At 36.7% G+C, this 17,641-nt stretch overlaps 1 protein-coding gene across 1 annotated transcript in view; it reads left to right on the top strand.

Annotated features, from left to right (window-relative positions):
* The window catches only part of LOC128566398 (phosphatidylinositol 3,4,5-trisphosphate 3-phosphatase TPTE2-like), a 98,256-nt gene that overhangs the window by 36,131 nt on the left and 44,484 nt on the right, over positions 1–17,641 (top strand). The window contains exons 11-14 of the mRNA XM_053563298.1: positions 4,538–4,602; positions 15,129–15,189; positions 16,024–16,105; positions 16,209–16,297. Of these exons, the coding sequence (XP_053419273.1) occupies positions 4,538–4,602; positions 15,129–15,189; positions 16,024–16,105; positions 16,209–16,297 (297 nt within the window). The remainder of the gene's footprint in view (positions 1–4,537; positions 4,603–15,128; positions 15,190–16,023; positions 16,106–16,208; positions 16,298–17,641) is intronic.

The following is a 17,641-nucleotide window of genomic DNA, read 5'->3' as shown; positions in this document are numbered from 1 at the left end:
ACCAGCTCTCCAGGATATTCTCAGACCTATACTCCATAATAACCAGCACAATCTTCCACCACAAAAGTAAACTCACTCAGAAATTTTTGATCAAATTTCAACTTCCACAATGGCAAAAGGATTAAAAATGTCCACTGGACTTTCAAAAAACTCAATACCCCAGATTCTACCAGGCTTATCAATATTCTCAATTAATGTGAATGGCTTAAATTGCCTTCTAAGAGGCACAGGTTGGCTGACTGAATACACAAATAGGCCAGATATCTGCTGCATACAAGAATCTCCTCTTACCTTAAAAGATAAATATAGACTTAGGGTGAAGGGATGGTCATCTATATTTCAGGCAAATGTAAAGCAGGAAAAAGCAGTGTTGCAATTTTCTTTGCAGATACAAGAGGCTTTAAACCAACATAAGTAAGGAAAGATAAGGATGGTCACTTCATATTTGATAAGGGTAGAACTTAACATGATGAGACTTCAATTATTAACATTTATGCACCCAAACAAGATGTGTCTCAATTTATAAGACTCTAACAAACATGAACAACTTGATTTTCCCCATCATCATAATAGTCAGAGATTTTAACAATTCCTTGGCAGTGTTGGAAAGATCCTCCAAAACGAAGCTAAGCAAAGAAATTTTGTACTTAAACTTAACCGTTCAAAATTTGGATTTAACAGACATCTACAGAACATTTCATCCTAATAAAACTGAGTACACATTCTTCTAATCAGCCCACAGAATGTACTCCAAAATTGATCACATCTTAGGTCACAAATCTAACCTCAGCAAATTTAAAGGAATACAAATTATTCCTAGTATCATCTCAGACCATCATGGAACAAAAGTTGAACTAAATAACAAAAGGAATCAGCATACTCATACAAAAATATGGAAGCTAAATAACCTTATGCTGAATGATAGCTTGGTTGTAGATGAGAATAAGAAGGAAATTACCAAAATTTTGGAAGAAAAACGATAATGAATACATAAATTATCAGAACCTCAGGGGTATTGCAAAGGCAGTCCTAGGAGGGAAATTTATATTACTGCAAGCCTTCCTCGAGGAAGAGAATGGACAGAGAGGAAGTTAACAACTTAATGGGACATCTCAGGCAACTGGAAAAGGAAGAATATTCCAATCCCAAACACAGCAGAAGAAAAGAAATCACCAAAATTAGAGGAGAATTAAATGAAATTGAAAACAAAAGGATTATACAACAGATCAATAAATTGAAAAGTTGGTTTTTTGAAAAGGTCAATAAAATAGATAAACCTTTGGCTAACCTCACCAGGAAAAAAGTGTAAAATCTCTAATTTCATCAATCACAAATGGTAAAGACGAAATAACAACAGACTACTGAGAAATTAAAATAATCCTTAATATTATAAAAAGCTCTATTTTCAGAAATACAAAAATCTGAATGAAAGAGACAAATACTTGGAAGCATGCCTAGACTTAGCCAGAATGAAGTGGAAATGTTGAACAGGCCTATATCAAGTTCTGAAATAGCGTCGACCATACAAAATCTCCCTAAAAAGAGGAGCCCGGGACCACATGGCTTCACATCAGAATTCTACCAAACCTTTAAAGAGGAATTAGTACCTATATTACTCAACCTTTTCCAAAATATGGAAAAATAAGGAATATTACCCAACACATTCTATGAAGCAAACATCACCTTGATCCCCAAACCAGGAAAAGACCCAACAAGAAAAAAAATCACAAACCAATATCACTAAAGAATATTGATGCGAAAATATTCAACAAGATCCTAGCAAACAGAATCCAGAGTGAAACAAATAATGCACCATGACCAAGTGAGTTTTATTTCACAGTCTCAAGGCTGGTTCAATATACGTAAATCTATAAATATAATTCAGCACATAAACAAAAAGCAATGACCATATGATTCTCTCAATTGATGCAGAAAAAGCTTTTGATAACATCCAGCATCCTTTCATGATCAGAACACTTGAGAAAATTGGTATAGAAGGGACATTTCTTAAACTGATAGAGGCCATCTACAGCAAACCCACAGCCAATATCATATTGAATTGAGTTAAATTGAAATAATTTCCACTCAGATCAGGAACCAGCCAAGGTTGCCCAATGTCTCCACTGCTTTTTAACATATATGGAATATATATGGTATATATTTAGCATATAATGGAAGTCTTAGCCATCACAATTAGGCGAGAAAATGTGATCAAGGGTATTCATATAGGGTCACTCTTTGCAGATGATATGATTGTATATCTGGAAAACACCAGGAATTCTACTATAAAACTCGTAGAAGTGATTAACGAATATAGCAGTGTCTCAAGTTACAAAATCAACACTCATAAATATGTAGCCTTTATTATATGCCAACAATAGTCAAGCTGAAAAAACAGTCAAAGACTCTATTACATTCACAGAATTGCCAAAGAAGATGAAATATTTGGGAGTTTCTATAACGAAGAATGTGAAAGATTTTTATAAGGAGAACTATGAAACTCTATGAAATGAAATAGCTAAAGATGTTAACAAATGGGAAAACATACCATGCCCATGACTGGGAAGAATTAACATTGTTAAAATGTTCATATTACTCAAAGCAATATACAATTTTAATGCAATCCCTATTAAGGGTCCACTGTCATACTTTAAAGATATTGAAAAAATAATACTTCATTTTATATGAAATCAGAAAAAAAAACCTCAAATAACCAAGATAGTACTCAGAAACAAAAACAAAGCAAGAGGAATTATGGTACCAGAATTCAGACTATACTATAAATCGATAGTGATCGAAACAGCATGGTATTGGCACAAGAATAGAAAGGGAGATGTATGAAATAGAATAGAGAACCAAGAGATGAACCCAGCTGCTTACCATTATTTGATCTTTGACAAGCCAATTAAAAACATTCAGTGGAGAAAAGATTCCCTATTTAACAAATGGTGCTGGGTGAACTGGCTGGCAACCTGTAGAAGACTGAAACTGGACCCACACATTTCACCATTGACTAAGATAGACTCTGACTGGATTAAAGATTTAAACTTAAGACATAAAACTATAAAAATACTAGAAGAAAGTGCAGGGGAAACACTTGAAGAAATCAGTCTGGGCAAATATTTTCTGAGGAGGACTCTACCCCCCCCCCCCCGCCAACCCGGCAATTGAAGCAGCATCAAAAATGCACTACTGGGATCCGATCAAACTAAAATGCTTATGCACAGCCAAGAACACAGTAAGTAAAGCAGGCAGACAGCTCTCAGAATGGGAGAAGATATTTGTAGGTTATGTCTCTGACAAAGGTTTAATAACCAGAATCCACAGAGAACTCAAACATATTATCAAAAAAAGAACAAGTGATCCCGTCTCAGGCTGGGCAAGGGACTTGAAGAGAAACTTCTCTGAAGACAGGCGCAGGGCCTACAGACATGAAAAAATGCTCATCATCCTTAATCATCAGACAAATGCAAATCAAAACTACTTTGAGATATCTTCTCACTCCACTAAGGTTAGCCCACATCACAAAATCCCAAAACCAGAGATGTAGGCATGGATTTGGAGAAAAGGGAACACTTCTACATTGCTGGTGGAAATGCAAACTAATCTGTTCCTTTTGGAAAGATGTTTGGAAAACACTTAGGGATCTTAAAATAACCTGCCATTCAACCCTACAATTCCTCTACTAGGTATATATCCAGAAGACCAGAAATCATATTATAACAAAGATATTTGTACCAGAATGTTTATTATAGCCCAGTTCATAATTGCTAAGTCATGGAAGAAGCCCAAGTGCCTATCAACTCATGAATGGATTAATAAATTTTGGTATATGTACACCATGGAATATTATGCCACCTTAAAGAAAGATGGAGACTTTACCTCTTACATGTTTACATGGATGGAGCTGGAACCTAGTCTTCTTAGCAAAGTGTCTCAAGAATGGAAGAAAAAGTATCCAATGTATTCCACCCTACCATGAATCTAATTTATAAGCACCCATACTTCCATATGAAAGCTATAACCCAACTACAGCCCAAGATGAAGGGGAAAGAGGAAGAGCAGGGGAGGGGAGGAGTGAGGATGGGTGGAGACAGGGTAATTGGTGAGACCACATCTACGATGCATCTTACAGTGGTACATGTGCAATTTACTAGGTGTAGAATATAAATGTCTTAATACAATAACTAAGAAAATGCCGTGAAGGCTATGTTTAACCAGTTTGATGAAAATATTTCAAATTGTATATAAAAACCAGCACATTCTACCCCATGATTGCATTAATGTATACAGCTATAATTTAATATAATTAATTCATTAAATATTTTTAAAAACAACATGCAAGGTTTCTGGTCAAATATTAAACAACTTAATATTTGATCTTGATTATCCTGAATGTGTATTAACTGGGTTTCTGTCAACTTCAATTTTTAAAGTTCTTTTCTATGAAAAAAGAGATTGATTATATATCAATTTTATGTTTCTATATTGTTTTACCTCTAATGACATTTGTGACAGTGTTAGCTTTGACTTTCAGATCATATTATTGCCATGTCGTACCCAGCCGCAGGAAAGCATTCTTTATACAGGAATAAAATGACGGTAAGGATATTTATTTCTAAGTGAATGCACACTATTTAGTTTAAGGTGTTTTTTGTTTTAGCCAGAATCTTGTTCTGTTGACCAGGTTTGAGGGTACTGAGGTTGTTATAGCTCACTGCAACCTCAAACTCCTGAGCTCAGGTGATTATCTTGCATAAGCACTGAAGGCCAGACTGCCTGGCACCCACTTCTGCCTTTGATCCCATACATTAACCAGCAAAGTTGCCACTTGCCACACATACTTCTGCGGATCTGAAGACCAGCCTACCTGGTTCTCACTTAGCCAGTGACGCTACCCCCATGACTAGTGGAGACACCACGCTCAGTATATGACCCCAGCCTGGAATCCAGCTGACATGGTATCTGTGGCCCTCAGCTAAGCCACACCACTGCCTCCATGAACATCCACAGTTTAGGACACTGATACTTATAGAAACTGATAATGTTAATTACAACTGAAGAAATCACATGAACACTGTACACACCTACAGCCAAGGCAAAGGCACCCTACCCATATAGGACAAAACTGAAGGCAAAAAAATCCTCATCTATGAAAACTAATTGATAAAATTGGAGGAGGCAACTGTTTCACCAGATGTGCGAAATTAATGGGGATACAAGGAACATGAAATGCAATGAAATATTACACCTCCAAAGAAACACAATACTTCCCCTATAATAGATTCATAGTAACAAACTAAATTGCCTGAGAAGGAATTTTTAAAAGTGACTTTAAGGAAACTCACTGACATACAGGAGAATACAGATAGATAATATATTACAAAATTAGGGAAACAATTCATGATCTGAATAACAAATTCAACAAAGATAGAGATATTATTGAAAAAGAACCAAACAAATGTTGGCACTGAATAATTCAAGGAATTAAATAAAAAAAAAAAAATTACCATCAAGAGCTTCAAAATCAGCTATACCAAGCAGCAGGAAGAAGTTCGAAACATCAAGACATGTCTTTAAAATAACCTAGGTATCACAAAAACAGAAAAGAATAAGAAAGAATGAAGAAAGCCAATGGGAATTATGGTACACTATTAGTCAAACAAATATTTGCCTTTGGGGGAATTCAGAAGGACAAGAAATGAGAAAAGAGATAGAAAATTCTCTCCAATAAAGTAATAACCAAAATATCCCAAGTCTTGGGAGACATATTGACATCCAGATTGAGGAAGCACAAAGTTTCCCAAATAGATGTAATCCCACAAGTTCCTTTCTGAGGCACACAATAGTCAAATAGTCAAAATCAAAGACAAAGATTTCTAAAAAAAAAAAAAAAAAAAGCAAGACAAAAGCGTCAAGTTGGGCGGCACCTGTGGCTCAGTGAGTACGGCGCCGGCCCCATATGCCGAAGGTGGCGGGTTCAAACCCAGCCCCAGTCAAACTGCAACAAAAAAATAGCTGGTTGTTGTGGCAGGCGCCTGTAGTCCCAGCTGCTCGGGAGGCTGAGGCAAGAGAATCGCATAAGCCCAAGAGTTAGAGGTTGCTGTGAGCCATGTGACGCCACGGCACTCTACCAAGGGCGGTACAGTGAGACTCTGTCTCTACAAAAAAAAAAAAAAAAAAAAAGAAAGAAAAAAAAAGTGTCGAGTCATATATAAGGGAATATCTATTGGACCAGCAGTAGATGAATCACAGGAAACCTTACAGGCCAGGAGAAAATAGAATAATGCAAAGTACTGACAGAAAAAAACATCTAGCCATAATCCAGAAAATACTATTTCCAGGAAAGCCATCCTTCAGTAATGAAGAAAGAAAAGTATTTTCCAGAGAAGGAAAAACTGAGGGAACTTATCACCATTGGACTATTTAATGGTGTCCTACATCTGGAAACAAAAGAATGATTACCATCATGAAAACATGTAAAAGTATAAAACTCACTGAGCAGATATACAAATGAGAAAAAGAAAGGAATCAAACTTTATCACTACAGAAACCCACTAAACTGCAAAGATAAATGATAGTAATTGAAGAAAGAAATAAAGGATATACAATACAACCACAAAGCCAAGGAATGACAGGAGTAAGTCTTTACCTATCAGTAATAACTGTTTTTTTTTTTTTTTTTTATTGTTGGGGATTCATTGAGGGTACAATAAGCCAGGTTACACTGAGTGCAATTGTTAGGTAAAGTCCCTCTTGCAATCATGTCTTGCCTCCATAAAGTGTGACACACACCAAGGCCCCACCCCCCATCCCTCTTTCTGCTTCCCCCCCATAAACTTAATTGTTATTAATTGTCCTCACATCAAAATTGAGTACATAGGATTCATGCTTCTCCATTCTCGTGATGCTTTACTAAGAATAATGTCTTCCACTTCCATCCAGGTTAATACGAAGGATGTAAAGTCTCCATTTTTTTTTAATGGCTGAATAGTATTCCATGGTATACATATACCACAGCTTGTTAATCCATTCCTGGGTTGGTGGGCATTTAGGCTGTTTCCACATTTTGGCGATTGTAAATTGAGCTGCAATAAACAGTCTAGTACAAGTGTCCTTAAGATAAAAGGATTTTTTTCCTTCTGGGTAGATGCCCAGTAATGGGATTGCAGGATCGAATGGGAGGTCTAGGTTGAGTGCTTTGAGGTTTCTCCATACTTCCTTCCAGAAAGGTTGTACTAGTTTGCAGTCCCACCAGCAGTGTAAAAGTGTTCCCTTCTCTCCACATCTATGCCAGCATCTGCAGTTTTGAGATTTTGAGATGTGGGCCATTCTCACTGGGGTTAGATGATATCTCAGGGTTGTTTTGATTTGCATTTCTCTAATATATAGAGATGATGAACATTTTTTCATGTGTTTGTTAGCCATTCGTCTGTCATCTTTAGAGAAAGTTCTATTCATGTCTCTTGCCCATTGATATATGGGATTGTTGGCTTTTTTCATGTGGATTAATTTGAGTTCTCTATAGATCCTAGTTATCAAGCTTTTGTCTGATTGAAAATATGCAAATATCCTTTCCCATTGTGTAGGTTGTCTCTTTGCTTTGGTTATTGTCTCCTTAGCTGTACAGAAGCTTTTCAGTTTAATGAAGTCCCATTTGTTTATTTTTGTTGTTGTTGCAATTGCCATGGCAGTCTTCTTCATGAAGTTTTCCCCAGGCCAATATCTTCCAGTGTTCTTCCTATGCTTTCTTTGAGGATTTTTATTGTTTCACGCCTTAAATTTAAGTCATTTATCCATCTTGAATCAATTTTTGTGAGTGGGGAAAGATGTGGGTCCAGTTTCAGTCTTTTACATGTAGACATCCAGTTCTCCCAACACCATTTATTGAATAGGGAGTCTTTCCCCCAAGGTATGTTCTTGTTTGGTTTATCGAAGATTAGGTGGTTATAAGATGTTAGTTTCATTTCTTGGTTTTCAATTCGATTCTAAGTGTCTATGTCTCTGTTTTTGTGCCTGTACCATGCTGTCTTGACCACTATGGCTGTGTAGTACAGACTAAAATCTGGTATGCTGATGCCCCCAGCTTTATTTTTATTCCTAAGAACTTCCTTAGCTATACGGGGTTTTTTCCGGTTCCATACAAAACGCAGAATCATTTTTTCCAAATCTTGAAAGTACAATGTTGGTATTTTGATAGGAATGGCATTGAATAGGTAGATTGCTTTGGGAAGTATAGACATTTTAACAATGATGATTATTCCCATCCATGAGCATGGTATGCTCTTCCATTTGTTAATATCCTCTGCTATTTCCTTTCTGAGGATTTCATAGTTTTCTTTATAGAGGTCCTTCACCTCCTTCGTTAGGTATATTCCTAGGTATTTCATTTTCTTTGAAACTATGGTGAAGGGAGTTGTGTACTTAATTAGCTTCTCATCTTGACTGTTATTGGTATATACAAAGGCTACTGACTTGTGGACATTGATTTTATATCCTGAAACATTACTGTATTTTTTGATGACTTCCAGGAGTCTTGTGGTTGAGTCTTTGGGGTTCTCTAAGTATAAGATCATGTTGTCAGCAAAGAGAGAGAGTTTGACCTCCTCTGCTCCCATTTGGATTCCCTTTATTTCCTTGTCTTGCCTATTTGTATTGGCTAGAACTTCCAGCACTATGTTGAATAGTAAAGGAGTAATCACTTTTAATGGAAGCAGACTAAATTCCCAATTAGAAGACCTAGGCTTGGCTGAAAGTATTTTTTTCAACGACAAAACTATATGTTGCCTACAAGAAACTCATCTGACATGTAAAGACAAACATAGATGGAAAAAGATATTCCAAGCAAACATGAAGCAAAAGTAAGCAGTAGCAGCCATACTTACATGAGATAAAATAGATTCTAAGTCAAAAACTGTAAAACGTGACAAAGAAGGTTATTATATAATGTTAAGGGGAAAACTTAGCAAGAAAATATAATAATTGTGAATACTGGGTGGTGCCTGTGGCTCAAAGGAGTAGGGCACTGGCCCCATATGTTGGAGGTGGCAGGTTCAAACCCAGCCCCAGCCAAAACTGAAAAAAGTAAATAAATAAAATAAAATAAAATAATTGTGAATACTATGTATATATGGCTCCAACACTAGAGTAGCCAGATATATAATAAAACAAACATTATTAGATGAAGAGGAAAGAGATATTTCATTCAAGAGTAGTTGAGGCTTTTAACACTCATTCTCAGCATTGGGAAGATGATCTAGGCAGAAAATCAACAGAGACACAACAGATTTATTTACAGTGTAGACCAAATGGACCTAACAGACATACAGAACATTTCATCCAATAGCTACAGAGTGCATGTTCTTCTCATCAGCATACGGAACATTCTCCAAGATAAACCATGTGTTAGGTAATAAGACAAGTATCAACAATTTTTTACAAATTTGATTCATATCAGTTATCTTTCCTGACCATGATGAAATAAAACCACATGTAGAAATAATAATGAAAGGAACTTTGGAAGTTATACAGATACATGAAAATTAAGCAATATGCTCCTGAATAACCAATAGGTGAATGAAGAAATGAAGAAAGAAATTTAAAAACTCAAATTAATCAACAAAAAAGAGCAAACAATCACATTTATAAGTGGACAAGAGACTTGAACAGAAATTTCTCTAAAGAAGACAGGAAAATAGCCAAGAAACAAATGAAAAAATTGCTCCTCATCCCTAATCATCAGAGAAATGCAAATCAAAACCACTCTGAGATGTTACCTAACCCCAGTGAGAATAGCCCTGATCACAAAATCCCAAAGCTGGGTGGTGCCCGTGGCTCAGTGGGTAAGGCACCAGCCCCATATACCGAGGGTAACGGATTCAAACCCAGCCCCAGTTGAACTGCAACAAAAAAAATTGCTGGGCATTGTCGCAGGCACCTGTAGTCCCAGCTACTTGGGAGGCTGAGGTAAGAGAATTGCCTAAACCCAGAAGTTGGAGGTTGTTGTGAGCTGTGTGGTGCCATGGCACTCTACTGAGGGCAATAAAATGAGACTCTGTCTCTACAAAAAAACAAACAAACAAAAAAATCCCAAAGCTGCAGATGCTAGCATAGATATGGAGAGAAGTGAACACTTTAACACTGCCGGTGGGATCACAAACTAATACAACCTCTATGGAAAGAAGTATGGGCAATCCTCAAAGAGCTTAAAAGTAGACCTTCTATTTGATCCCACAATACCATTACTAAGTATCTACCCAGAAGAAAAAATATCATTTCCTACAAGGACATTTGCACCCGAGTGTTACTGCAGTTCAATTCACAGTTGCTAAGACATAGAAGAAACCCATGTGCCCATCAACCCGTGAATGGATTAATAAACTGAGCTATACATATACCATGAAATATTATCCAGCCATAAAAAGATAGTTACTCTAAATCTTTTGTATTAACCTTGATAGAGTTGGAGCACATCCTTCTTAGTAAAGTATCACAAGAATAGAAAAGCAAGTATCCAGTGTACCAACTCCTAATATTAAACCAAAAGAAAAATAACTACACACCCATACAAGAGAAAAACACAAGTATATTCATGTGTGGGGAAGGAGGGAAGAGGAAAAGGGGAAAGGAGAGGAGAGCGGGGATGGGTAAGATCTCACCTAATGTGCACAATGTGAGGGACTACAGCATACCCCCTGGATAAAGGGTTTAATTACAACTTGAACTTTTCCCTGGAAATGCTAACAATGGACCCTAATTATTTGCACCCTCATATTAATGTGAAACAAACAAACGAAAAATAAATAAAAATAGAAACTCATGGGCGGCGCCTGTGGCTCAGTGGGTAGGGCGCCGGCCCCATATGCCGAGGGTGGCGGGTTCAAACCCAGCCCCGGCCAAAGTGCAGCAAAGAAAATAGCTGGACGTTGTGGTGGGCGCCTGTAGTCCCAGCTGCTCGGGAGGCTGAGGCAGGAGAATCACCTAAACCCAAGAGTTAGAGGTTGCTGTGAGCCGTGTGACGCCACGGCACTCTACCCAAGGGCGGTACAGTGAGACTCTGTCTCTAAAAAAAAAAAAAAAAATAGAAACTCATGATGCCGTGGAATGCAGCAAAAGCTGTACTAAGAGGTGTTTTTCTTTTTTTTTTTGTAGAGACTGAGTCTCACTTTATGGCCCTCGGTAGAGTGCCATGGCATCACACAGCTCACAGCAACCTCCAACTCCTGGGCTTAGGCGATTCTCTTGCCTCAGTCTCCCGAGTAGCTGGGACTACAGGCGCCTGCCACAACGCCCAGCTATTTTTTGGTTGCAGTTCAGCTGGGGCCGGGTTTGAACCCGCCACCCTCGGTATATGGGGCCAGCGCCTTACCGACTGAGCCACAGGCACCGCCCCTAAGAGGTGTTTATAGCACTAAACACCTACACCAAAAAAGTAGAAAAATTAAATAAACAACCTTACAATGCACTTCGTGGAACTAGAAAACAAGAACAAACAAAACTAAAATTAATGGAGAAAAGAAATAGGAAAGATTAGAGCAAAAATAAGTGAAATTGAGATTAAAACAATACAAAAGATGAACAAAATGAAAAATTTGTTTCTTGAAAAGTTAAACAACATAGATAAACCAATGTTTAGACTAAGAAGGAAAAAAAAGATAAGACCCAAATCAATAAAATCAGAAATGAAAAATGAGGTCTTTCAGCTGATAATACAGAAATATAAAGGATCAGGCCAGGCACAGTGGCTCATGCCTATAATCCCAGCACTCTGGGAGGCCAAAGTAGGTGGATTGCCTGAGATCACGGGTTCAAGACCAGCCTGAGCAAGAGGAGACCCTGTCTCTAAAAATAGCCAGGCACTGTGGCAGGTGCCTGTAGTCCCAGCTACTCAGGAGGCTGATGACAAGAGGATCACTTTAGCCCAGGATTTTGAGGTTGCTATTAACTATGATGCAATGGCACTCTACCAAGGGTAATAAAGTGAGACTATCTCTCTCTCTCTCTCTCTCTCTCTCTATATATATATATATATATATATATACATATATAAATATATATATATATTTAGAGTACATATGTGTATGTTTATCCACATATATACACATATATATACACACACATATATAAAGAATTATTAAAGACTATTAGAAACAACTACAGGAAAACAAATTGGACAACCTAGAGGAAATGGATAAATTTCCTACCAAGACTGAACCAAGCAAAAAGAGAATATCTGAACAGGCCAATAATGAGTAACAAGATTGAATCAGTAATAAAATCTTTTATAAGCAAAGAGGAGCCCAGGACTAGATGGCTTCACCACTAAATTCTGCCAAACTTTTAAAGAAGAACTAACACTGATTCTTTTCAAACTAACCGCCCCCCCCCCAAAAAAAAAAAAAGTCAAAGGGCAGGTAATTCTTCCAAACTCAAATCTACAAGTTTACCATTAATCTGATTCCACAACCAATGAAAAACACAACAAAAAAAGAGAGACTAGAGGTCAGTATCACTGATGAACATGGATGCAGTAATTCTCAATAAAATACTAAGAAACCAAATCCAACAGCACATCAAAAAGCATGATTAAATGTTATTTATCCCAAGGATGCAAGGGTGATATGATATATTCAAATCAATAAATGTGATACACTGCATCATCAGAATGAAGGACAAACACCACATGATCACCTCCATAGATGCAGAAATGGCACTAGGTAAAATTCAGTATCCATTCATGATAAAAGCCATCAACAAATTAGGTATAGAAGGAACATACCTTGATTGATACAGTAAAAGCCTTATATGCAAACCCACCAGTAGCATCACACTGAATGGAGAAAAGCTGAAAGCTTTTCATCTAAGAACTGGAACAAGACAGGACGGGCACTTCCTCCAATTTTTTTTTTTTCAATGTAGTACTGAAAGTTCTACCAGAGAAATCAGGCAACAGAAATAAATAAAGAACATCCAAGTTGGAGGTAAAATAGTCTCTGTTTGCAGATGATATAATCCTCTGCATAGTAAAACCTGAAGATGCCACCAAAACAAAACAAATGATCAACTTAAAATGTTTACGCACATCTAAGGATGCAATCAACAAAGCAAAGAGACAAACTTCAGAATAGGAGAAGATATCTGCAGCATGTTACAACTCCCAGAAATCACTAACAAGCAGAATCTCAAATCATTAATTTATCAGATACTTTTTCTGCATCTATGAAGAATATCAAAATGTTTTTCTCCGGCTACCCTGGCTGTGTTTCAAGGCTATGGCAAAAGGCAAAGTCTAGAATAGAATCTCACAGGTGTTTTTGCAACCTCTGCTTTGTGTCATCCCATTGAACAATTCAACTCACATGCTGGAGCTCAAAATGAGAGAGGGAAAAATAAGGTGAAGAGCAAGGGCTTGGGTGTAGGGAAAAGTGAAGAACTGAAACTATTGATGGAATCATTCTCCCTTATTCTCAGGAAGGGACATATTTCTATTCATGAAACGACTTTACAAACTATAACTAATATACAGAGACTCAGGAGTTGAGCAGCTGTATAAAAATCCATTTGCAATTTGACTGAGGTCCATTAGATGGATCATTCTACTTCAGGGCAGCCATCCCCAAATTTCCAGAATCCATCTTTTATGAGTTAAGCATTTTTTGATTGCTAATATTGGTTTTTAGTAGACTGAGATGTCAGTTAATGACAGCTTATCTAAATTGAGCGAATTTTCTTTGGTTAGGTTTTGTGGTGACAATTATCAATTTAGCAACAACACTTGATATTAGATGGGATGTTTTGTTAAAAGCCAAAAAATGTCATGTGTATGTAAATCAAAATGAAGACATTCGTCTTGGCTTCTGGGGTGAGGGAGTACTACTTAAGTTGTTGCTAATGAGTTATTTTGTTTCTTATACTATCCATAGTTCTTATTTCGTTAACTTTACTGACAACTATTTTCCCCTTTTGGTCAATTGTTGAGGCATTTTATAAACAGAAATTTCAAATTTTTAGGAAGTCAAATCCAAACCTATTGTCTGTATCTTGATTCAACACTTCTTCCTCATCTAAAAGCTTCAGTCATGTTCACTTAACTTTCTTAGAGATATTTATAGTTCTAATACTTGATTTTTAAATACATATGAATGCTGTGTAAGAGATTCCATGAATTTTTGAATTGTATAAGACTTTTTATCCTTTCCCCACTCCACATGCTATGTACAGGCAGTGTTCATCTTTTTTACTTTCCTCGTGATAGGGATAACCACTTTAACAAATTGATCACTTTAATACCTTAAATTTTTCTCAATAGTAAGCCAGTAATCATTGCTGTGATGGTACTATACTAATCAGTTTTTAAATTTTGTAAGTCACTTTTGTGGTTGTACTGAGGTATATATGTATGTGTGCGTATTTCATATGGATAAATTTTCTGAAAATATTGTTGGATGAGTATGGCGATACTTACTGTATTTTAAATAATAATCACTATTTCTCATTTTGAAGAGATATAAAGAGATATATCTTTGCATATATGTTCTTTGCACAGATATATGTGTATACATATACAGAGACAGGTATACATTCGTTTTAGAAAATGAGAAAACACAGATGAGCCAAAAGACTCTCCATATTGTTAACACTTATCTAAAATTTGATGTTTATCTTTTTCTATCATGCATACACGCACACATAATCATACCAATATTTTTTGCATTTATGTATTTGCATAATGTTTAGATATACCGTAATATCCAGATTGTTACATAAAAGACATATCTGTGCAGACTTAGATTTAAGTAAGAACCATATCTTACTGTGAATTAATAATTCCAAACAAATTTACTTAAATTTGCTAGTTGACCACCCAATTTCCTTCTCTGGTAACGTTAAAACAGTGCATCTTGAGAGTACAGGCTAATCTAAGTAGCCAAGCACACTTTGTGGTCTGAAAAACACTGTGGGTTAGGTATGACTTGGAAATAACATAACTTCATAGTCCTTGAATCTCCTCTAGAAGATGCCAATGAGAGACAAATGAGTAGAAAGTAATAATCATTTTAGATTATTCCTAGGAAATGTCTTCTGTTGGTGCCATGTGGATATGTAAGATATGCATCCATCTTTTTTAGGAAGTTGTGCGGTTCCTGGACATGAAGCATCCAAATCACTATCAAGTCTACAATCTGTGTAGTATGTACCTGACTTGATGTTTTGCCACTGTAGATAGAAAACAGGTTGCTGCCTGTAAGAAGATATTATTTTTCCATTGCTTTTAATCATAAGTATTTGGTGCTGTTGGCAAGTGAGTTCAAATATTCCCATCTTGCACAAGCCCCATTTAGAAGGAAGAGTTGGCCCAATAGCACCAAGTACCCTATGAGGGAGGGAGGCCTTGTGGGACCAAAGAGTCTGAAGGGGAGGTGAACCATTTTAGGGAAGATCTACTCTAGTGATATTAGGCTTAGGAAAATCTTGCTGTTGTTCCCGTCAGATTTCTTTATGAGGACATAGAGAATTTAACAAATGTGTACCCTAACCCAGTAGAAGTGGACTGTGATGAGAGACTCTGGATGGCAGAAAAATACGAAAAAACAAAAAGCCCAGTAGAAAACAGATTGCCTCCTAGTTTACCACTCTGTCTCTCATGATTTTTTCCCTCTACCTGTATATTATTACTACATAGACATTTTCAGGGTGGTGGGGGTGGGGCAGCAATTTTGGTCAGCTATCCTGGCTTCTTTCCTTGGTTTCTAATTACCTGTGGAGTGAGTAGTATGCTGGAAAATTAAAAGTAAGTCCTATTAAGAAAACAAGTTGGACTTAGGTAACCTGAGACAAACTACTACTATTCTTATGTTTTTGAGGTCTTTGTATTTGTTTTAGAGCAGCAGAAACCACTCAGAAATTTCCTTTCAAGGTAGATAAGAAATTTCTAATAAAAAAATTTTAAGTATTCGTAACTTCTTCATTTACTATTTTATTAGGTATGGAGATACAACATAACATATGTATTATTTATTTTAGGTGAACGAGGTTATAACCCTAAACACTTCCATCATAGGGTTTGTAGACTCATGATCGACGACCATAATGTCCCCACTCTGCGGTAAGTGCTAAGTCAAATTGACTATCAGAAGAGGGCTAAATACACTGGGCTTGACTTTGTGGAAATATTTTAACTTACCTAAAAATCTTCTATTTGAAATCAGTGAGATGTTGGTGTTCTCCCAGGAAGTTGAGAAGTGGTTGGCCCAAGATGAAGAAAATGTTATCGTGCTCCATAGTAAAAAAGGCAAAGGTAATATTTTTTTTCATCTCTGTCTTTCTAAAGACATTAAAGAGCTATATGAAAGTACAAAAATGAGGAACATATTACTATTAATAAGTGTTAATAGTTTTAGCATTTGAAAATATTAGTGTCATTATGAAAGGAAGGGAAAGAGAAAGGAAAGGAAAGAGAGAGAAGGGACGGGAGGAGGAAAGGAGGAAGAAAAGAACAGTGTGAGGAAGGGAAGATGGTAGAAAAGGATAAAAGGAACCAAAGAAAGTTTAGCATATTTTCTCTTGTTGATCAACTATTTGGGTTTCCTATTTATTGATTTTCAAGTTCATATCACTAAAAATACAAATTGTATTTAAGTGTCAATGCAGATTATTTTAGTTAAGGTTCTTTGATTTTTCATTAATAAAATTGTATGTATTTATAGCATACAACATGGTGTGTTGATGCATGTATACATTGTGGAATGGCTAAGAAAGCTAATTTACATACACTGATTATTTTTTTGTGGTGAAAACATTTAAAGCAAATTTTTTCTTAAAAGTTTTCAAGTATATAATACATCAACTATGGTTACCCTATCGTACCATCAATTTACGGAATATATATGCTTCTTGTCTAGCTGAAAATTTGTATCCTTTAACCAATATCTCCATAATTCTCCATTTTACCCCCAGCCACTAGTAATCACCATTCTTTTTTCTGCTTCTATAAATTAGGTTTTTTAGATTCCACACACAAGTGAGAGCATGCAGCATTTGTCTTTCTGTGCCTAGCTTAGTTCACTCAGCATAATGTCCTTCAGGTTGATCTGTGTTGTCTCAAATGACAGAATTTCCTCCCCTAAGATTGAATAATATTTTCTTGTATATATGCACCTCATTTTCTTCATCCATTCACCCATTGATGGACACTTAGGCTGATTCCATATCTAGCTATGGTGACTAATTCTGCAGTGAACATGGGAGTGCAGATGTCTCTTCAACATGCTGATTTCATTTCCTTTGGATATATACCCAGAAGTGGAATTTCTGAATTGTATAGTTGCAGGCAGAATGGAGACCAAAGACTCCATTTTTGGCAAGGGAAAACACCCCCAGAAAAAGGCAAAAACAGAGAAATAAGCTGAGCAAGGAGGAATAAAAACAGGTCTGCTAAACCAGCTGCTAAATTCTGAGCAATTTCCTGCTTTTCCTAGAAGCCTGGCCTACAGGGGGATACAGCTTGCAAACACTCCTCCTGAATCTGTGAACACTCTAAAGAAACGATGGCCACAGAGGAAGCTGCATGCAAGTCCTGGCAAGAAACATTCACCAGGCCATCTTCTGCCCAGTCAGTAGCCAAACCAAATACACATTGTAG

This window comes from Nycticebus coucang, chromosome 15 (assembly GCF_027406575.1).
Source record: "Nycticebus coucang isolate mNycCou1 chromosome 15, mNycCou1.pri, whole genome shotgun sequence".
Lineage (NCBI taxonomy): Eukaryota > Metazoa > Chordata > Mammalia > Primates > Lorisidae > Nycticebus > Nycticebus coucang.
This window is presented reverse-complemented; position numbering and strand designations above follow the sequence as displayed.